The sequence below is a fragment of the Ambystoma mexicanum genome, chromosome 7q (assembly GCF_040938575.1).
Source record: "Ambystoma mexicanum isolate Mex_15411 chromosome 7q, UKY_AmexF1_1, whole genome shotgun sequence".
Taxonomy (NCBI): Eukaryota; Metazoa; Chordata; class Amphibia; order Caudata; family Ambystomatidae; genus Ambystoma; species Ambystoma mexicanum.
In genome coordinates this window covers 579439060-579461794 of record NC_090941.1, presented here as the reverse complement: position 1 = coordinate 579461794, position 22735 = coordinate 579439060, and the positions used below count along the sequence as shown (strand labels likewise).

Sequence of the window (22735 nt, the reverse complement as noted above, 5' to 3'; positions counted from 1 at the left end):
GGGGAGCTCATGCCAACGATCTGACAATCCGTGGTCGTTGGTCTCCATCGGAGTCCAAACTACACATCAACTTTTTAGAGCTGAGAGCAATCAGACTAGCACTGAAGGCTTTTCTGCCATCTATCAGAGGAAAACATTTTGTGATAATGACTGACAACACAGTGGCCATGCATTACCTAAACAAAAGAGGAGGTGTAGGGTCACTACCTCTGTGCAGAGAGGCAATGCGGCTCTGGTATGGGGCAATTCAAGAAGCAATCTCCTTAACGGCAGTTCATCTAGCCGGGGAGGAAAATATGACGGCGGACGCTCTAAGCCGGCAGAGCACAGAACCCCCCTAAGTAGACTTGTTTGCGACCGGAATCAACCGGAAGTGCGAAAAGTATTGCTCAAGGGAATCTGCCCCGAGAGGAGCCCTAGGGGACGCGTTTGTGGTGGAGTGGAACTTCCCACTACTATACGCATTCCCTCCGATTCCCGTCATTCCTCAGGTCATCAGGAGATTGAGACGGTTTGGAAACCGCATAATCCTAATTGCCCCGGATTGGGCCAGGAGAACGTGGTACCCAGACCTTCTATACATGCCCATCTGCCGTCCGTTATATCTTCCTCCGAGAGAGGACCTTCTCTCCCAAATGGAGGGCCAGGTTCTCCAACCAGAGGTCAAGACTCTCAACCCTCATGCTTGGTATCTGAAAGGCTGAGTTACAAGGATTTGGACCTTCCAGATAACGTCATGGAGGTGTTGCTTTGGGCCAGAAGGCCAGCAACAAAATCTCTATACCGTTGCCGTTGGAAAAAGTTTTGCAACTGGTGCAGAGAAAAGAATGTTGATCCTTTTCTATGTTCTATCCCGGAAGTGCTGTCCTTCCTCTTGTCCGTGGCACAAAGAGGCCTAAATGATGGGACCATTAAAGTTTATCTTGCAGCGCTTTCCATTTTCAAGCGCTCTTCAGAAGAGTGTTCCTACTTTAAAATTCCTTTGATAATATAATTCTTAAAGGGACTCACTAAGGTGTTCCCTCCTTACCCTTTCCAAGTCCCAGTTTGGGACCTTAATAAGTTTTTAATGTGTACCCCTTTTGAACCCTTGCACACTTGTCCATTAAGATTATTAACATTGAAAACCGCTTTCATGGTTGCTTTAACATCTGCAAGAAGAGTGAGCGAATTACAGGCACTGTCTTCTGGGCCACCCTATAATGTGTTCCACAGGGACAGAGTGATATTGAGGGTTAATCCCTTATTTTTGCCTAAGCTTGTGTCTGATTTCCATTTAAATCAGAAAATTATTCTACCCGCGTTTTACCCTCCAACTCGTCCCAGTAAGGTGGAGGAAAGATTGCACAAGCTGGATCCGAGAAGAGCTCTAAGCTTTTACTTTTCCAAGCTTGGAGTGGATAATCAACTTTTCATTGGCTACACCGGAAGGAAATTGGGTCAGTCGGTGTCAAAACAAACCATATCGCGTTCGATTGTGATTTGCATTTCAGAATGCTACAGATTGGCGGAAAAAGACCCACCAGAAGGCTTAAGGGCCCATTTAACAGCCCTTCAAAGAGGTGTTACCATAAAATCTATTTGTGAGGCAGCAACTTGGTCATCGCTGCACACTTTTTATAAATTCTATAGTCTGGATGCTTCCCAGTCTAAAGAGCTTGCTTTTGGTAAAGCAGTGCTATATTTGGTCATATAATAGTATTAAAAATCTACTCCCTCATCCAGAGATTTTTCTACACTGTTTTGGGAGTCTATCTAAGATGAGGAATACGTTGGAGGATACAATCCATTCAAAGAACAAGTTACTTACCAACTGCTAACGTATTCCTCATCGCCCTCCCATCCTACCCCTCCGTAGATTTTCCAGGTTATTGCCACTTCAACTCTCGCAAGGATGACACCTGGCTACCTACACTATCCATACAAAAGAGCAAGAGGGGGAAAAACAGAACTGAGGCCAACACATGCTACTTGTATACCCGATGACATCACCCTCGACAGAGGCCTCCGAGGGACCTCGACTCAACGACATTGACGCACGGCGCCCTCTGCCGAGAAAATGTTTCCAAAGCAGCTAAAGCTGGATGCAATACATCTAAGATGAGGAATACGTGGGAGGAACATCCAGTCGAAAGAACGTTACCAGTTGGTAAGTAACTTGTTCTTCTCTCCAATAAATGTTTTCTAGAAACATTATCACATTCGTCGGTACTCCTTTATTGACCTCGAAAGGATGAAAGGCAGAGTTGGCCATGCCAGGATTCGAACCTGCAACCTACAGATCATGCATAGATCGCAGCAGCGAATGCTCAACCAGCTGAGCTATCTATTTGGCTAACATTCTTCAGAGGTCGATAAACTGAGTATTGACTGAGGTATAATAATCACAGTGCCTAGATGTTGGACGAACCATGTACAAAGCGTAACATAAAGTTTATCACAGGGACAGGTTTTGCTGAGTTTGTATTTCAATTACAAATGTAACTTTAATTTGTTTGTTTTTGAACAGCGCTTGCACTACCTGGAGAGTCAGGTTTTGGAGGTTTTAATTGTAATTTTGAAGATTCGAGAGGCTAGAACACCTGTAATTGGTGTAATGACAATCACTCAGCCGTGAGCAAAGACTCTCCTGCCACGGACCATTTATAGTAATGTACCCCATTGAATGCAAGGTTAAATGGATGTGAACTAGACCATGCATTCTCATCATTTTACGCACTGTTTTTATAATTAGAGTTTAAATTAAATTAGAAGTGCAACAATGATCTGCCTCTGCATGATTATGCACACAGAACAGGAACTCTGAAGAATACGATTGTGCAATACTGGTTAGCTTTCACTGGAGACAAAATAGCTTAATTTGTTACAAAAGATTAATTCTCAATTGCAACTTAGTTATCCATCTTATTATACAATCCTAAAATGCTAGGAAACTAAATATGCAAAGTGCTTCTGTTTGCTGTATGAACATCAACAGAGCAGAAGCTGAATGGAAAGAAACCATTCCTTTTATCACAGTGTGCAGTTTCCTAATTATTTTTTTTAAAGACTTCAGAGAAATATATTCTGTTTCAAAGGCTTTCATCCATGGCTTGCAATTACAAACATGTAGATACAAATCAGAATAAGCATTCTGGTTTCTGTCAAGTAAACTGACCTTTACACTGCCCTCTGCTCTAGACTTGTGTGTAAATGTACATGGGAAAATAATAAAGTGGGTGTATTTATAAGATTTCCATGCGTAAAAAGGCCTTGTACACATCTTATCTTGAGGCCTGGCGGCAACATAGTCGGTCATTCGACTTCTATATTCTCTGATGGATATCAATTTTCTCTCTCAAATGGGTTCCTTTCAGTTTGCATTGCTGAGACTGTCTTGAATACAATATTGTTTATACTGCCTCCATGCCACCCCTTGCACTGGGGTCTGTATCTGTACCCATACAGACCCCATCCTTTTTCTTCCGGCACTTTAAGACCTGCCCTGTCTGCTGAATTAAACCCAGCACTTGCCAATTGCTGGCTGCACTACCAATTTTTGGTGTTTTTATTATTTATTTATTATTTATCTGTTTCTCCTTTGCTCTGCACTTTCCACTTCTCCCCCCTTCCATGCACTTTTCCCCTCCCCCTCTCCCATGCACTTGCGCGCTCTCAATGTCACCGAGCCTAGTAAGATTGTTGTTTTGTTCTCCCCTGTTCCCCTCCCCTCCCTTGCCTTGTCGCGCTCTGAAACACTTGTGTACTAGCACAATAGAAATAAAATATTAATATCACTATAGAATCCTCCGATGACAAAGCATCCAAGCCCCTGGTGCCAGAATTCCTTTTATTTTCCAATAGGTATTGGTTTTGTCATTTTCAGAAATGTGTAGCCCAATTTTAAGTAACCAGGTGCTTGGGTCATGAAACGCTCAGTTACGGCTGGACAGACAAAATGGAGAATTGCATTCCAAGATGGCGGCTGGTAGAGGCTAGCGTACCAGCCGCGTGCTCCGGCTCCATCAGGGGAAACTGTGCGGTCCACCACCCCGCTTAGTTGAAAATCCCCCCGAAATCTGAGGGAGAGCCCCCCCGGTGTGTCTGACGTTTGGAGAAGGAGACACCGAGGTCGTCGCCGTGGAGAAGACCGGGCCCCGGCGTCCGGCCACGGGCAGGAGCGGCCTGCGCTGCCGCCGCAGAGAGGAGGCGGTCCTAAGTGGTGCAGGACCTGCGGAGAGGCACTGGGCAGACTCCGGGAAACGAGCAGCGACGGATTGGGATTGTCGCTGCGCTTGAAGTTAGCATTCCAGGTGCTGCCGACAAGGAGGAGGAGAACCAGCTGGCCCCCCGTCAGTGGAATGAGCATTGGGGCTGTGGGCCCAGGAGGAGGAGCGTCTCTCCCCGGGGGGCATTGTGGTGAGTCTGGGACCCCGTGGGGGGAGACTGTGGTGGAGCGGGTGGGTCCCCGGCCGCCGGGGAGAGTGCAGCTGCTGGTGGCGGAGGAGGAGCCCGGCTGCACCATGCAGGAGCGCCCGCGGGTGAGGAGCTCGTTGCGCCCGCCCCCCCGCTCGGGACTGTGGAGGCCGTTCGTACACGGCTCTGAGACGTCGGGAGCGGAGGCGATGCTGGAGGAGACAGTGAAGCCCAGCTCCATCTGAGTTGAGCCCTCCGCGGGAGGAGGGGGGCTACAATTGAGGAACCTGCAGTGCCCCCTGAGCTCACGGCCATGGGGGCTGCATGGTATTTCAGCCGGGGCTATGTCTGCGGAGTGCCCCCAGGTGGGCCGACACCCCACATAGCCTATAGAATTTGTGACTGGAGCCTGCAGTACCCCCCGCACCATTCTTCCCCCCCCCCCTTTTATTTATTTATTTTATTTTTTTTGCGGTTCACTGAGGGGACTTCAGGCACAACAGCAGAGGGCCTGCATGTACTAGGGGGCCCGGGTGGGCTGGTGGGTGAAGCACCCTGGGGGGGGCGACCATCAGGGGGTGCAGGCCTGCGCTGAGAGGCAGGCCCCCACGGCGCTGCGAAGGGGAGGGGTGTCCAAACTAGGACGCTAAGACCTGTGGAGGGAGCAGATATTGGGTCTCGCAGTGAGAGCCTGCAATCGCTGCAATGGCGGCACGGAGCAAGGGGAAAGGCGGCAAGTCGTCACAGGACCCAAGGGACCCGCAGAATACCACCTCTCCCTGTGGTCGGCGCAGGACAGAGTGGATAGCTCAGAGGGTCGGCGCCGAGGGGCCCGGAACCGTGGAGGAGATGAGAGCCCTGTCCCCGGTCAATAGGCAGGACCTAGTGGGGGAGATTCAGGCCCTTCACACCAGTTTGGCCAAGATTTTTCAGGAACAGTTCCAACTTATGCGATCGGACTTAAACGAAGCTCTGGGGGAAATCAAGCCAGACTTAAGGCAGCTAGGGGAAATGACTGATCTCCTGGAGAGGGGGCTTCAGGAAATGGAAAAAGACTCTACTGCCAACGGTGAAGCCATAGAACGCGCCTCGATGTGGCAACCCACAACTTGGAGGTGCAGATGGAGGATTTAGAGAATAGATCTCGGAGAATCAATATTCGGGTGAAGCTGCTGCCGGAGTCGGTATTAGATAAGGACCTAAAGCAAGAAATCCAGGGCCTCTTTGCAGGGATACTGGGGGAGACCGCCCCGAGTGAGGTCGAGCTGGACCGCGTCCACAGAGTGGGCGGGCAGGCCCGGGGGGCCCTCCTCCAGACCGAGGGGCATACTCGCGGCCTTCACCAGATATGCTCAGAAAGAGGCAGTCCTCCAGGCTGCGAGGAAAAAAGAGCCAATAGAATTCAGGGGCCACCAAATAGCGCTGTATCAGGATTTGGCAAATGTCACTTAGATAAAGAGAAGGCAAATGGCACCGGTATTGAAGATATTAAATGAGCGGGGGGTGCGCTATAGGTGGACCATTCCTTTTGGCCTTGTCTTTGACTAGGGGGGCCGCCAGAGACGGATAACATCGGTCCAGTAGGAGGTGGGTGTGTTGCAGGTCGACCTGGAGAGGGGGCCCTCCGGCAGTGAGAATTTGTGGGTCCACCAATAAACCAAGGCAGAGGGTGTGGGAATGGTCGACAGTGGGGGATAAACGGCGGAAGGATACGAGAGGCAACGGAGGTTCCCCTAAGGAGGGCGGGGGGATTCCTCTGTGAAGCCGGACTCTGGTAGAAAGGGGGCTGATGTACGTGTAATTCAGTGGGCAAGGGGTGGTGGACCCGTAAAAGTGGCAAACGAGCCAGGGGGCTGGGGATGCAACATGTTGGGATCGAGAAGGGCGATGAGGCCCGGGGGAGGGGGAAGGGAGGAGCGGAGGGGGGGCTGTTCTGGGGATTGGGTGGGAAGGGTGGGGAAAGAGTGGACAGGGGGTCTCACCCTGAGTTGGGCGTTTCGGGGGGTGAGACGGGTGAGGGTGGAGGTGGGTGGGGGTCGTAGCGTTCGGTGGGTAAGCTTGTGCCCTAAGGGAGTGAGCTTTGACGGTGAGAGACATGGGGGTGATGGAGGCCCCAGATTTTTCGGCGAGCAAAAGGAAGGGGGGGGGGCGGTATAGGGATTGTCCTCACGCGAAGGACAGGCTCTGAGCAGGGGTTGCGCGCCAATCATCATCCCAGCGGCTCAAGTGGTTAACACATAATGTTAGGGGGCTGAACTCCCCTACTAGACGTGCAAAGTTGGAGCAATTCACCAGATCCCACAAACCAGATGTTCTGGCGATTCAGGAAACCCGTTTACTGAGGCAGGACCAACATCGCCTGCTGCTGAAAGGCTTCTCACAAATATTGTTTGCTTCGGGTCCCACTAAGAAGGGGGGGGGGGGGCCTGGCCTTCGGGAGGGGGATGGACTTCCGTGTACGTGACACCCTCCGGGATAAGAATGGCAGATTTATCATGGCGAAGGGGGAATACATGGGCAACCCATACATGATGGCTTCAGTATATGGCACAAATGCGGGGCAGGATCAGTTCCTTCAAGAGACCTTGGGCATTTTGCAGGACTTTGCGAGAGGGCAGGTGGTCTTAATGGGGGATCTCAATATAGCCTGGGAAAGGAGGGGGACCGCACGCAGCTGGGGAGGGGGATTGGTGGAGCAGTAGCATCGCCTCAACTAAAGGTATGTTGGGAAGAGGCGGGGCTGAGAGATGTATGGAGGGCGCTGAGGGGAGAGGAGGGATTCACCTTTCTAGATCACAGTCACAAATCGATTACCTTTGAATTTCGGCAAGCCTGATCAGAGGGGTGGAGTCAGTGGAGATAGGTCCCATGGGGATTGCGTATCACAAGGTTGTCCGAATGGACCTCCGCCTGCGGGGGCACAGGTCAGGGTTATGGAGCTGGAAATTCCCGGAGACGCTCCTGAGGGATCGAGCAATGAGGGAGGAGATAGAGGGTAAGATACGGGATTTCTTTGAGCGGAACAACAGCGTCGATACGGGCCTTGGGATTAAGTGGGCTGCCTTTAAGGCGACTCTGAGGGGGGAGTTGATTGCCCTGCAAGCGGAGAGAAATAGGTTATTGAGGAGACTGGAGGCACAGCTGGAAGAGGAAGTCGAGGCCGTCAGAAGACGCGTAGAGGCAAACCCCACTAGAAAGGTATGCAAAGAGTATAAGGCGGCAGAGGGCCAGTTGAGGATCCTACGGACTAAAAAGGCAGAAGCGGCTCTGCTTCAAGTCAGACAAAAATTTTATGTGAAGGCCAACAAAGCGGACTCACTCTTGGCGAGATTACTGAGGGGGGATAGGGAACGGAATGTCATCACAGCCTTGAGGGATAAGAGGGGAGTGCGGCTTACACGGACGGAGGAGATTAAGGAGAGGTTGGCGGAGTTCTATTCAGAATTATACTCCTCGCAAAATGCGGCATTGGGCCCGCAGAGGGAGTTTCTCGGGACTCTCTCCCCCTTCCGTGGATATCCGGGGCTGAGAGGAGCGAGCTAGGCCAAGACATTACGGAGGATGAGGTTAGAGCTACTATAGCGGCCCTCCCCTGCGGAAAGGCTCCAGGTCCTGACGGTTACCCAGCGTCGTTTTACAAGACCTACTCCCATCTATTGGTCCCCCACCTAACACAATTATACAATTCATTCGGGTCGAGAGGTGGTATAACCCCATCGATGGAGGAGGCTAAAATAACGCTCATACACAAGGTAGGGAAGGACCCGGAGGAGTGTACGTTGTATCGGCCCATTGCCCTCATAAATACGGAGGTGAAAATGTATACTAAAATACTAGCGAAGCGGCTGGAAAAACTTCTGCCCTTGCTGATCAATCAGGATTTTTGGCTCGAAGGCAGATGGCCGATAATATTAGACGGGTGGCTCACATAGTTGAGAAATCACGGAAGACGACCACTTCGGTGATCCTCCTGGCCTGGCGCTCGACGCCGAAAAGGCGTTCGATCGGGTGGAGTGGTTGTTTCTATTCCTAGTCATGGAATCGATGGGCCTAGGATCTGACTTTATCAATAAGGTTGCGGCGAATTATAACAGTCCTAGCTCACGGATCCTAGTTAATGGGGAGGTATCGCATTTGATTAGGCTTAGGCGGGGAACTAAACAGGGATGCCCTCTGTCTCCCTTGCTTTTCGCTATATACTTAGAACCCCTGTTGATAGCTATAAGGGAGACGGACAGAATTCGGGGAGTACCATTTGGGGGATATCAGCACAAGGTCGCGGCTTTCGCGGATGACATGCTTCTCATGTTAACGCAGCCGAAGGACTCAGTCAGGGCATGTACGGAAGTGCTGACCAAATTTGGGGAGGTGTCGGGGCTGTGGATTAATTGGCAAAAGTCTGAATTGATGAATCTTTCTTTAGGGTAGAATGAAGCTAAGTAATTGAAGGCACTCTCCCCATTCAAGTGGAGCCCTGGCGGGTTACGGTACTTGGGGGTCCGGGTGACCCCATCCTTAGGTGGCTGGTATGGCGCGAATTACCCTCCCATGTTAAAGGCAATCAAGAAGGATCTCAACAGGTGGGGTAACCTCAGAATTTCGTGGCTTCGGCGGGGGGCATTATTAAAAATGGTGATCCTCCCCCGCATACTTTATCTGTTCCAGGCAATTCCACTTTCTGTTCCCGCAGGTTTCTTCAGGGAATTGGAACAGGTGGCCAAACAATTTGTATGGGGGGGGGGCACGTGTCTCCTGGCATCTTCTTACGGCTTCCAGAGGACATGGGGGGGCTGGGTTTACCAGACTTTAGGCGGTACCATGAGGTGGCACTTCTTCGGGTGATCAGAGAATGGTTTGCAACGAGCTACGAGAAGTTTTGGGTGAAAATGGATAGAGCGGTTGCCCAACACCACCTGGGTGAAGTACTTTGGCTCTCCCGAGGGCTAAGGCCTGCTCATGTATACTTAAGCGACATTACGAAAGGTATGGTAGACACCTGCGACAGGGCAGTTGTGAAGCGGGGGATTTCGACATTCCCTTCCCCGTTCACTCCGATATTCAATAATAGGGACTTCACACCGGGGTTGGAGAGAGGAGTGTTCCAAGTGTGGGAAGAGGGGGGGGATGTAGGATCCTTAGAGATATGTTTCGGGCTCAAGAAGTGAAGTCCTTTGAGGAATGCAAGCTGGACTTTGAAGTGGGCGAGGGGGAAAGGTTTAGATATTTCCAACTTAGACATTGGGTCTTGTCAAGGGACATCAGGGAGGCAGCAACACGTGAGCTGACACACTTCGAGCACTTTCTGATGACCCACGATGGCTCCAGAGGTCTCATTTCAGACGTATATAGGCTATTGGAGAGTGCGACCCCCAAGGATATCTGGCCGTACATGAAGGAGTGGGACCGACGGGTCGGGGCAGGGATGGAGTGGGACGACTGGGTGAGGTTATGGAGGTCGATTCCAAAAGTAGCCCGGGCTTCTCAGCTACAGGAAGCCTGGTACAAATATATTTATGGATGGCATTACACCCCCGTCCGGTTGCATGCTATGTACCCAGGGACTTCTGAGGCTTGTTGGAGGGGATGGGGGGAGACGGGTACAGCGGTACATATATGGTGGGATTGTCCGCGTATAAGACCCTTCTGGCGCGATGTTGTGCGTGCCCAGTCCATGGTATTGGGGACGGGGGGCGGCCAAGATCCTCGGGAAATCTTGCTGGGGAAAAAAGGAAAAGGTGAGGAGGAGTGGAGCCTGGGGAGACATAAGGTGAAAGTGGTCTTCACCCTGGCGGCAATGGGGCTTATTGCTCAAAAATTGAAAAGCCTGGTGATTCCCATAGAACAGGACTGGCTTAGGAAAATTTGGGATATTGTTTCTTTAGAATGGGCCACGTATGCAGCGGAGGGGGGGTTGGGGAGCTTTGCTGCCGATTGGGGTGAAACATTGGATTTCTTGAAGGGGGAGTTCAGGGAACAATGGTGCCCACAAAGACTAAAGTTGCTGGACTTCTAATGCTGAGGAGGTGGACGAGGGCCCTCGAATGGTAACTCTTACGCACGCTACGACTGGGCTTGGGGGGTGGGAGGGGGGGAATGTTCTTGGTTGTTCTTGTTTGAACATTTGTTATGTTTATATAATAAAATCAATAAAGAGATGTTAAAAAAAAAAAAAAAAAAGATGGAGAATTGCCCAATTTGGGCCCCAAGCAATGTATGCCACCTCTACTCGCTTCAGATCCTGAGTTGAAGTAATCGGGGCTAATGATTTAGCAAGCTCTGATTTTAAAAAACAGTTGTTCTTTGTGCTTGGTTTTACACAGCATAACCAAAGCATTTAAGGTAATAAGAATGTCAGATTTTGTATCGAGGTCTTCTATACAAGATGAATCAGAAGAGGAGCTGCTTTCCTGTCGTTGCTGCAGCGAAGCGTAGGCATTCATGGCGATCGCTGTTAAATTAGGTGAGTTGGTGAGATCCGTAGATAATGCTGTGTGCATATTTGCAGACTGTTGGTGTTGAATCGAAGCAGTGTGTGCCTCATTTTGTGGATTTGATTCTGCTTGCAGTTCTACACACCTCCATCAGTTCATTGTCATATGGGTGGATTGGTGATTGGTTGGATGCAGTTACGAGACTCAGGATTATCTTAGTGGAGTCAGCCACACATGGGACAGGTGTTTTGGATTTAATCATGCATTTTAAAAACGGGTTAATCTTTCCTCTGTAGTTCTGGCTAAAACCGTTTGGTTTACAGATCGATTCTGTGACACCCGTGGCTCATAATTTAGCTTGCTTTGATGATCTTTTGTTTTATCTTTTTTTTTTTTTTAAATGTGCATTGCAGTTAGCACATTGGAGCAGGCTGCACGGTCTATAGAGCACAGTTGATATTTGCGGTTAACTGCTGGCATTACTAAGTGTGTTGCTTTAACAGCTGAGGAGGCTTATGCGCAGTATAAAGAACATGAGCTTTTGCTGTGGGAAGCATGTCACAAGAGGCTCAAAGGTCGAAAGACCCGCAGTCACCTCTTTCAAAGCTGTGTAAAAGTTGCTCTATTTCTTATATTGCGACCAAAAGTACCAGCATTTGGCAATGACTGCTAACATCAAAGGAAAAACTGTCTCAAACCTGCGCATAATGAGACCAATCGAAATCTTCTGAAGCTGCAGACAGCTGAACTGCCAGCAACCACTTTTTGTCCACTTTGCATCCGCACCACGCTCCACACCGGACTGAGGCAATTATAGTGAACAGCTAGACCTGGAAGACCTGGAACTCCAAGGCTCCTCATCCCAGCATAGAGCAAAAAGAAAGACTGCACTGCAACCCTCTTTTGTCCGCTTCTTGTCCGTGTTTTTCCTCTGCCTCTTATCTTCTACCTTGTACTGAGTGCTCCTCCAGCGCTTGTCGCCGCAATGTTTGGTCTCTCCCAAACGCCTAGTAATTCACAATGCGAGATGGGTTCCTTTTAGACCGCTTGATTCTTGCAATGCTCAGGCCTCTTATAGGCCTCTGGTTTCTCAGCATTCAATATTCTGTTTCCTCATAGACCTCTGACAGCAGGCACACCCTTGTGTCAGAGTAACAAGTAGGTTCTCCACTAAAGTGCCACTTTGTACCAAGTGGCAGTCTCCCCATCTCGGCAGGGAGCAATGAGAAACGCATCCTTCTCACATTCTGCTGCTGCCTCTTGTGATTGGCTGGGGTAGATACAGTGTTGTGTATTTGGATTGGGCTTCTCGCATGATTCCCTGTCAGCGACTCTTAAACGTGTAATAATCAACTTCTCTGCATTGGGCTAGTAACGTTTGGGCTGGTGTAGCCACACTCCCTCGATGTTGCAGGGGGGGTGGTGGATCCTGACTTTGGAGAGGAGATCCAGATTATTTTACATTACCATGGGTCTGACCCCCAGGCAGTTAAGATAGGAAATGCTGTGACACAAGGGATATTGGAACAGGCCTTGAATCCTGTTGCCCAAGAAGTAGAGGAGGGATTGGAGAGGTCAACACTTCCATTACTGTGCTTTAGAACAGAGTCCGACAATCCTCCAACCTTACCTGACTTGGCCTTTTCCCAAAGAAATGGCCTTGTTCTCACTGAAGCCTTTGGCCGAGTCATCTCAAAGGACCAGGGTTGCTGTCAAGCCGTTTTTTTTCATTAAAAAGGGCTTCTTATAGCTGGGAATTACCCAAAGAGCCAGCCTTCCCCGAACTCATCTAGTAATTCTCTGAAGTCATCTGCAAATAGTCTGAGTTAGCCCATTCACATTTTAGGGCAGCTCACTGGGAGATAGGGAAGTTAGTTAGTACCTCGATTTTATTGGCCAGGAGTGTAACTGGATGGGAAAAATATGTTGCAGCATGTGAAATATGCCAACAAACTGCAACCACTCCCGTACCCTGTGCCCCCTTATAGCCCTGCCCTATTATTGAGATTCCATTCTCCCGCATAGATACGGACATTGTGGGACAGCTAGAGACATCTAAGCTGGGGTATCCAGTTATTTTAGTAATAGTTGACTATGCTACTCTGTACCACACAGTATTTGCACTAAGGAATAACACCATTCAACAAACACTGAAGCACTTCCTCAATTTTCTTTCCCGGATGGGAGATTAAGACCCAACGAACTTCAGTATACCATCCACTGACCGATACACTTGCGGAGCAATTTAATCGGACTCCCAAGAGGATCCTGCGTAAGTTAGAGACTGATGGCTGTAATTGGGATGTATTGATTCCCTGGGCTCTTTTTGTTTAGGAAAACACCCCAGGCATCCTTGGGTAATTCTCCCTTGAATTTACTATATGGGAGGAAACTGTTAGATGTTTTAGACATGCTCAAGGAAACTTGAGAAGAAAGGGAAGAGGCTGCGTTACCCATCTCCCAGGCTGCCCGGAAGCTTAAGGCCCATATGTCCATAGTCCGAGAAATAGTGAAACATCATCTAACTAGAGCACAAGAACACCAAAAAGCTCTACACAATAAACAGGCTTTAGCCCAGTCCTTTTTCAAAAGAGACTTTGTTTTGGTCTTATTACCCACCTCTAAAAACCAAAACGGTTTCAAAATGGTATGGGCCTTAAAAGATCATAGAAAGAAAAGACCCCATAAACTATGTAAACACTCAGCCAGACTGACATAAAAATAAATCAAATGTTCCATATCAATCTCTTAAAGGAATGGAAGATTGACCACTTAGAGAATGCTACCATTACCATGGCCACTCTCTTAACTGACAAAGAATGAGAGGTTCAGTTAATCCTTGCAAACCTGGCTTTTTCTAAACCGGAAGACCTCAGTGATTTTGTTGAACAGTTTCTGGAAGTCTTTGCAAAAGAACCCATCAGAGTTGGAAATCTGTTCTATTTAATTCATACTCCACTGGGACAAACTGTGAATTTAATTCCCTATATGATTCCTGTGGCCTGGAGAAAGATCATTCAGGAAGAGCTTTCAGGCATGCTTAAGGCAAACGAAATTGAACCCTCTGAGAGTCCCTGGTCCTCCCCCATAGATTTGGTGGTGAAACCCGACGGAAGCTGGACATTCTGTATTGATTTACGAAAGCTTTACTCGATCACTAGTTTTGATAATGATCCCATGCTCCAGATAGGTGAGTTTATTGTAAAATTAGGACAAGCCTGATATACATCCACATTACATTTAACTAAAGGATACTGGCAAGCTCCCCTGAATCCATGTGACAGGAAGAAAATTGCTTTTTCTATGCCACATGGACTCTTCCAGTATAGAATCCTGCCCTTTGGGTTACACATGTTCCCTGCTACATTCCAGAGATTAATGGAGAAAGTAATTTGGCCATACTCAGATTTCGCATGGGCCTATCTTGGATCATCATCTATAGCAACATCTGCCAAGAACATATGCACCATCTCTACAAAATCACTTAAGCCTTGCGGAAAGCAGGCCTTTGTGCTAACCACAAGAAGTGTCACCTAGCTCAATCAGCGTTGAAATATCGAAGATATTTTTTGGGGAATGGTTTAATTCAGCCTCAAGCCAAGAAGGTCAAAGCAGTCCAGTTAACAGCGGTCTTCAAGACCAAACAAGACCTCTGAGCCTTCCTGGGGTTGACCAGTTATTACAGGCGGTTTATCCCAAACTACTCTATGCTGGCCGGCGGTCAAACTGTTAAGTTAAACATTTCCCAACCACAAAAACTTATCTGGGGAAAAGGCAGATCAGAGACGTTTTAAAGGTCTGAAACAAGTAATTTGTCAGGAATCCGTGGTGAAGATGCTCGACTTCAACCGGGAATTTATACTGCAAATGGATGCCTTTAATGTGGGCTTTGAGGCAGTACTTTCCAAGGAACATTGCGGATTGGACGATCCCATCTTGTATACCAGCAGGAAATTGTTTCCTGGGGAACAGGCATATGCCACTGACAAGCTGGAAGCCCTAGACATCAAGTGGGCAGTTGTCAATCTTCGCTACTATTTGACGGGGAGGAAGTTCCAACTAGTGACCGACCATTCACACCTAACCTGGATGAATCTCAGAAAGGATTCTAATGCCCGGTTACAGGGTGGTTTTTGGATCTACAACCTTTTTGTTCTTCTGTGGAACATCGGAATGGAAAAGAACAAGGGAATGTAGCTTTCCTTAGCCGTTTTCCCCTTACTGCTGGAAGGGGGGCCTCTTGCTTAAATGGAGGGGTATTGACGAATTTGGAGACTAAGGGCCTGATCACGACTTTGGCGGTAACGCCAGTGGTATTACCGCCAGCGGTATTAGCCCTACCGCCGAACTCCCCAGCGCTAATAGCGCCAGATCACAAGTTCGGCGGTAATCTAATTCCCCATTCCCCATTGAGCCCATTCGGGAATGCCCCATTCCCCATTGGGCTCAATGGGGAAAATTCACGCTCTTACCGCCGGAGGATTTCCTGCCGGCGGTAATAGTGCAAATTTTCGGCGGATTTCCGCCCAGACAAGACCTGGGGCGAAATCCGCCGAAGTCCTGATTTGGCAGACCCTTAAATCCGGCGGTAATAGCGCGACCGCCGGATTTAAGGGTTACCGCCAAAGTCATGATGAGGCCCAAAGTCTTTTCGCCCCAAGGGAGAGCCACCCCCTTTGAGGCTAGAGAGGTGAACTTGCTCAGCAAAAACCTTGCTAAGGGCTTTGGGAAAGCGGGTCCTCACTGAAAGTGAATCCCTTTTAGGGGACAAGGACTCCCATTCCCATGGGGAACTCCCTATGTCTAAGATATTATCTGCCTACATGTGATCCCGAAATACTGAGAATACAATTATGTGTTTGGCTGAAGGTAATGCTGAATCTTCCACATGCTTGACAACCTAGGGTGAACAGTACGCCCTTTCTGAATACAGGAGCAAGAGAAAAATGGGCCAACAACCCTTGAATGGAGGAAGAGAAACCCAACACTGGAGTCTGAGATGTGAGAATGTCGGGAAAGGGAGGAGCCACACAGTCCAGTGGAGCAAGTTGCAGAGTGGAAGGAGGTGGATGCCAGAGGGCGACGCCGTATGCCATATGAGGAGATTCTCAAGGCCTGAGATGCAGAGGTTGCGCAAAGAAAACTGGACCTGGAGGTGTGACTACACACAGGCCGTGGTGGGCCCGGAGCCCACAAACAGACGCCAAGTCCAGCTACAGAGGAAACAGTGGGCCCTTCGCTCTCAAAACGAGAGCCAGTGAGAGATAGAGAGCCGAGACAAGTGGAGCACGAAGACAGTTAGCATCCAGTGTGGAGTACGGCAAGCCGTGGAGAATGCTGACGTTGCTTAGGAGACTTACCCTCACTGAAGCAAGCACTGCATCACATCAGGTAGTTCACCGGTTGCCCAGGTCATAGGGAGGATAAGAGAAGAGAGATGGCCGGGGAAGAGGGAAGGACTGCCCTAGCCCCATTCAAAGGTCACAGGGACCTGAGGGAACGAGACAAGGAAAAGGGTTACGGGAGCCAGAGAAACACAAGCAGCACAAACCCACCAGAAGGGTCACAGGGACCCAACAAAATGAAGGGAGCCAGTAGCAGAGAGGGGTCACAGGAACCCTAAAAAACGAAGTGAGATTTTTGATCAGTGGACCACAAAGTAGCTACAGGGGCACAATAAGCAAAGTGAAAGCTTATTTCACGGTAGCACAGAGGCACATGAAAATTGGTGGAAAGGGATCAGGTAAAATGCCCTGCACCTAAAGAAGTTTAGACATTTTGTTTTTCCAGGACCTTGACTTTTTTCAAAGTTTGGGGAACTTTCAGGAACTTTTGATAGACACTGCTTTCTTTGCGTGGAACTTTGTTTACTTCTAACCATTGGATCCAGGCGTAGGAGTGATTTCTGGGACAGTCGGAGATTTGTTTGTGAAGAACCAAGAGTGCAGGGCACTCAACTTATTTATTTAAATTTTTTCTGAGTGCCAAGCCAGTGGATAGGTTTTTTTTTTACTGTAGAGCTTTCTTGAGTCGTAGGGTCAGTGAGGCATTTTCTTTTAATTTAAATAAAACCACATTTCAACATGTCCTCCAGTCCGAGTCTTTTCTTCTGGCTTGCCACACATTCTTCTGCAGCTAAGTTTGTGTAATGTTACGTACTACTGCAATCCACAAGCTCTGTGGGTCCACGAACAGACGCGTAAAACTTCTTTGCAGTTTCCTGCTTTATCCCACAAACTGTTAAAGCATGTCTTGAAGGGCTTTGCAAGGCATAGTCTCAGTTGGTAGTTGAGCACATAAGTGTCCTTAGAGGGGGCCACAAGCCTGTGAAATTCTGCTTCATCCACCCTCTAATGGGAACATCAGGTAGTGGCCAGACCAAGGCAGTCTCTTGTGGCTTACCCGCCTCATAGTAGGATTGGGGGAGTTCTGCCAATTTACCACACTACATTATCGTAGTGTTGCAGCTGATTTCCTAGAGTGTTGTCATGTAGATGTTGCAGAGTACCAGTGACAGGCTGCCCCTTGAGATACCCCACTGGTGATATTGTGGGAGGGCGATATGAAGGAGGGCATGTAGATAGTCTCTATTATAAGGGAGAGCAAATACCTCATTGAGTGTGGCACGGTTCCCTTTATTCGTTTGTGCACTCGTCTTTTTCATAAGATTTTTATGGCTTGTGGTTTCAGAAGTTGACAACTCAAAATACATATTAATCCACATAGCTATCTTGCATGCATAAAATGTACTCAATACACAATAGCACTTAACGATTAAAAAAGATTATTTTAGTTTGTGGCATCACTTTGGCCTCTCTTAAATATTGAATGTGGGCAGTGCTTTGCAATGGGTTGTTAGCAGCAGCTGTGTTTTAAACCCGAACTATTTAACTTCACATCACAGTGGCGTCCTGCCTCCATGACCTTCACATTATTTTACCCAAAGGTGGCATTTATGAACTCGCCTTCACTGACAGGCCATGCATGCATGGCTCTAGAGGGGCTGGATCACCGTTCCTCCCTCTTGCTAAGGAGAGTCCATTTTGTGTTCCCCACATTCATATTTACACAGACGATTCTTGACACTTTAACTTCTGACAGTCTTTTACCTGGGGACTGGAAGGGCGCTCGTAAACACGTTACCCAACAATCCTACAAACAATGAGGGCACGCCTGAGCACGTCTTGGGCCTATCACACATCCATGCTTTGTCAAATTTCAAGCGCCTCCATACAATATCCTAGGCACTGCCATCACAGGAAAATGCTTGTTGTCACGAGGTGCCATTTTCACCCTCCTGATCACCCTTCCAAGTGATCTCCTGGGAATGACTGGCCATTCATGCCTACCTACGTTTGTTATCACACACTGTTTCCTCTCCCCTTATTCCCCCTCTTCCTTTCCTCCAGGAGATTACTTAATGGCTGCGCTAGCAGGGGCTAAATACACTCCTTTCCAGGCGTGCCCTAGTACCGCAAGACCATGACAGCTGTGATTTATGCAGTGCCAAAGCTGATTAACATAACATGAAAGTCAAGATGTTCGAAAGCAGTGTGCGCTGAGCTCTGTAACTGCACTTACCCCACTCTTGATGAGGAACTCCAAGGCTCGGACAGTTTGCTTTCCCTTTATTCCAGTAGAGCATCTTTTAAACATGGCAAGTTGGGTTTCCTTTCCATTGAACTGCATGCTCACTGCAACCTCCTAAATATTAGGAAATTCAGGAACATCCTTCCTTTCAACGCCGCCAAGCATCTCTTAACCACTCGTCTTCTCTAAACTGGCCTACTGTGCCAGTATCCTCTATGGTCTCCCCACATATGTTTTCTATCTCTCGACAAGATCATTATCTTTGCTACCAGGAATCTCTTTGAACTCCCTCACTTCACACCTACTTCCTCGTACCGTCACAGGCTGGATAGCTGACGATACCAAACAGGGCCAGATTTACATTTCTTCACTTGGTTCACAAATCTATCCATGGTAAGGCACCACTGTATCTATCCTCCTCTATAAGCCTTCTCATAATCTCTGCTCTGCCTTCTTGACTACCCTTGGCCCTCCCTGTGCTTCCTCTTGCTTCCGATCCTTCTCTTTTCTTGCTCCACTGGAATGGAATTCACTTGAATTGAATTGTCTTCCCCACACATCTGAGAAATAGCCCACACAAATTTGTTCAAAACCAAATAATGGCCTTCCTCATCGCCTCCAAATTACGCTCATAACCTACCTCTCATCTGCCTGCTAGCTAACATTTTCTCCCTGGCCTCTAACCTGCCTCTGTCCCTCACTTCCTCTGCCTCCACCTTAGCACTTCACCCATCATGATCACATTCTGGGCACAGCTGGCCATACTGCCTACCTGCACTTAAAAATGGCCAATCTTCACTGTCCTTTATGTATGTCCACGTATGTGTTGTCCCCGGTGACTGTTCCATTGAATCCCCTTCACAGCCTGGTTAGAATGTACCTCAGACCCCATTGTAAGAAGCAATCCACTTCAAATTAAATCTGATTTCTTATCTAGTGTACGTTCTTTTGTGATCAAAAGAACATTGTTCCTACGCTGTACCTAAATAAATCAATAGATGTCACTGTCCTCCTCCAATTGATTACATGGATTGCACACTATTTGATTTGTCTGCTTTCAGGTCCCTACTAGGGATTTGCTCGGATTCCGAGAGTATGAAGAAAAGTACATAAGCTTGAAATGGTCTTTATCGAGTGACATTTTTTGTAATGAGGCAGACTAGACTGACTGTCAATTTCAAATAAACGAATTATTAAAATGATGTTCATTGTGTTTGTTTTAGGTGTGGAAGAGAACATTCAGGAAGTAGTTGGACATATCACCGAAGGTGTCTGTCGGCCATTGAAGGTAAACGTTGTTAAAATGCATCCTAATCTATTGTTCATTTTCCTTTTTTTGCATATAGCTTGTACTTTGGCATCACCTTGTGTGCCAAAACCATTGGTATGTAATGTAGAGAGGAGACTATGGTATTTTATTCACCCGCTCCACATTCCTAGCATCGTCACTTGATGCCCACTTGATGCCCACTCAAGGAGCCCCCCCCTCATATTTGCGGCCCTTTTTGTATGCCTTCGCTATCACTTTGATAGTAGATAATAAATCATCCTCATAGGATTATGCGTTTTCTTATAGTATCAAGTGTTACCTCTCTCCTTGTCACTTTAACTTTGTAACAAGAGAATGGGCAGCATTGGGAAGAACAGTTTAATGTTCTACCTCGTGTCGCATCTCTCAGAAATGATCATCTGCTTCATGAATCAATGCAGAGGAACCTGCCTAATGCAGTGGAATGGAAACCAAGCATTGTCAAGCCAACAGTTTTGGCCTTAGGCTGTAGGTGTACAATGAGAATGGGGTGTCTGTGTTTTGTCAGTAGTAGGTGCCGGGTGAATTTGGAAAGTGCTTTAATGACATTTTTCAGGACGTTTTATTTGTATAGTCCATGTTTGGATGAAAGGTTGTATTTAACAAATTGTAAAATTAGTATAAACAAATGTGGTTTTGCTATTTGCAAGGTTCATTATACACATTTTCAGCTGTTATGGTTCTATAGAAGCAGTGGGGTATTTTGCAATAATAGTAAAACATTAAGTGCACATCTTTTCACTATTTGTGTGTGCTGATCACTTCTCCCTGTTGTAAGCACTACACTGTAAGTGTTATTGCAAAGTGTTATGACACTCATGAAATGGCACCTGAGAGATGACGAACTGAAGCTCCCCTAGTGGAATCCGAATTGTGATTGTCAAGGTACACACATACTTGTCTGCAGCACTTGTAAAACGTAACCGGTTTTAAGGCATACCACGTTTCTCTGGTGCCAAAGCTCTCTCGTTTACAGAAAGCCATATCGTTAAGACCCGTGGTCTTAAGACCACCCTATGGTGGTCCCTTTCAGGCACCATCAATGCCATTATTCACAACAGAAATAAACATTTTCTGTCATATCCTCAAACTAATGGCACAACAAAATGAACCAATACAAGGGTGCTAGAACAATTAAATACATGAACATGGATACCAGCACAGGGCATAAATGTGCTCATAAAGCATGTGTAAAGTTGGTGGATTTGTAGTAGGAATAGGCAGAAAATTGTGCAGCTATGATGGATCAGTATTCTTGGTCTCTATTATAAAGCATGCCTTAGTATTCCTTGAGAGGCAGCCCGGTGTAAGAGTGTGCATACCTACATATCCCTTAAAATAAAAGGCTAATGGGCTATGCATATAATGTCTGGCTTGTGTCTTTTAAATCGGTTGTGTTGTGTGGCAAGCCAGCAGAAGAACATGGACTATATGTTCAGCTATAGTTTTATTTAAATAAAAAGGAAAAATGCCTAACTGACCCTACTACTAAAAGGGAGTTCCCTTCCTAACAGAACTAAACTAATGTGCTTGTTTATAGTCAAAATAAAAGTAGGCCTCGGTACCGACCTATCCTTTAAACTGGCCCTACTGTGTAGCAAAACGGAAAAGGAAATGGGTGGAGTGCCCTGCACTCTTCGTTCTCCCCAATGGTCTTTCTGGTTGTCCAAGGATTCCCTCCTGGGTCTGGATCCAATGTTTAGAAAAGTATCAGTTCTTCTCAAAGAAAACAGTTCTTGTTTAATCTATCAAAATCTCTTCAGATTATCCCAAAGTTCAAACAAAAAGTCTCAAGTTCCTGGAAAAACGAAATGTTCAAAATTATTTAGGTGGGTTTTTTTCCCCTGATCTGCTTCAACCAACTGTCGTGTGCCTCCGTGCTCCAGCGATATCTGTTTTTCACTCTATTATGCCCCAGTGGTGCCATTGGGCTCTCCTGACCCATTATCTTACTTAGATCTTTAGGGTACCAGTGGCCCCTCTCTCCTTGTGGCTCTTAGTTTTCGGGGTCCCTGTGACACTTCCAGAGTTTGTATTGTTCAGGCTTCTCAGGCTCCTGTAACCCCTTGATTTATCTAGTTCTCACTTGGTCTGGTAAAATTACAGCTGGATTACAAGTGCTTGTAGGCCGTGTGAGTCCCCATTTGTTGGACTCTGTAGGATTTTGACTTTTTTTTGGCAGTAAGGCAGTGGATTTTCCTCAACCTTACCGTCAAAGTTGTAGTATGGTGGCTCAGTAATGCAGTGGTAACTGAGTTACCTTTATTTTCCTGCCATTTTTTCCGCACCACCATACTTATGAGGCCCATTGTTTTGTGCGTGCCATGGGCAAATCATGGATGCCCCTCATGACCAGGTGGAGTGTCTAGGTATGCCCTTTTATGGGGAAACCCTCTTTGGGGCTGAAGGGGTTAAGTCCCTTCAGATGTTTCAGGTATTGAAGGCCACCACTAGGTCCTTAGGTGTGGCTGTTCGGCAGACTACAAGCTCATCCCGAGGGGTAGAGGTTTTCAAACCTTCCCCTCCTTTGCCGCCTGTCGTAGGGGTCAGGCAACCTCCAGAAAGCAGCATCAGCTCCCCCAACCTGAGCTCACCAGCGCAAAGGTCCTGGAACTCAGAGAGGGGATATTACAGCCTAATCTATCCCCCACAGTGGCCCCATTGGCAAATCCTCTGTAAAGTAACTTCATTCATTTTGCACAAGTGAGGGGGGGGAATGTGATGCTGGAAATGCATCGGAGGGACAGGGCCTCCGTATCCTTGTCCTTTACTGCTTTTTATCGTGTGTTCTGTCGTGTTTTCCGCGCAGGAGTTCATGTGGGACTCCTGTCGGTGCAGCTCTCTCTGTTTTGGTTTGGTGAACAGATCAATGGATACCCTTATGGCACCCATGGGTAGGGGTGCAACCCTGTGCCCCTAGTGTATGTTTTTGGACACCTACGTTTGACCCACAGAGCAGGGTACGGGCTGGTGGCAGCCCTGTGCTGAAATGACTGGTGCCCTGAGCGGC

The 22735-nt window shown here is 47.7% G+C and overlaps 1 protein-coding gene across 2 annotated transcripts in view; it reads left to right on the top strand.

The window, feature by feature from the left end:
- The window catches only part of COG6 (component of oligomeric golgi complex 6), a 1358763-nt gene that overhangs the window by 663476 nt on the left and 672552 nt on the right, over window positions 1-22735 (top strand). For both annotated transcript variants that reach the window (XM_069639705.1, XM_069639707.1), the window contains exon 11: window positions 19640-19704. In XM_069639705.1, the coding sequence (XP_069495806.1) occupies window positions 19640-19704 (65 nt within the window). The remainder of the gene's footprint in view (window positions 1-19639; window positions 19705-22735) is intronic.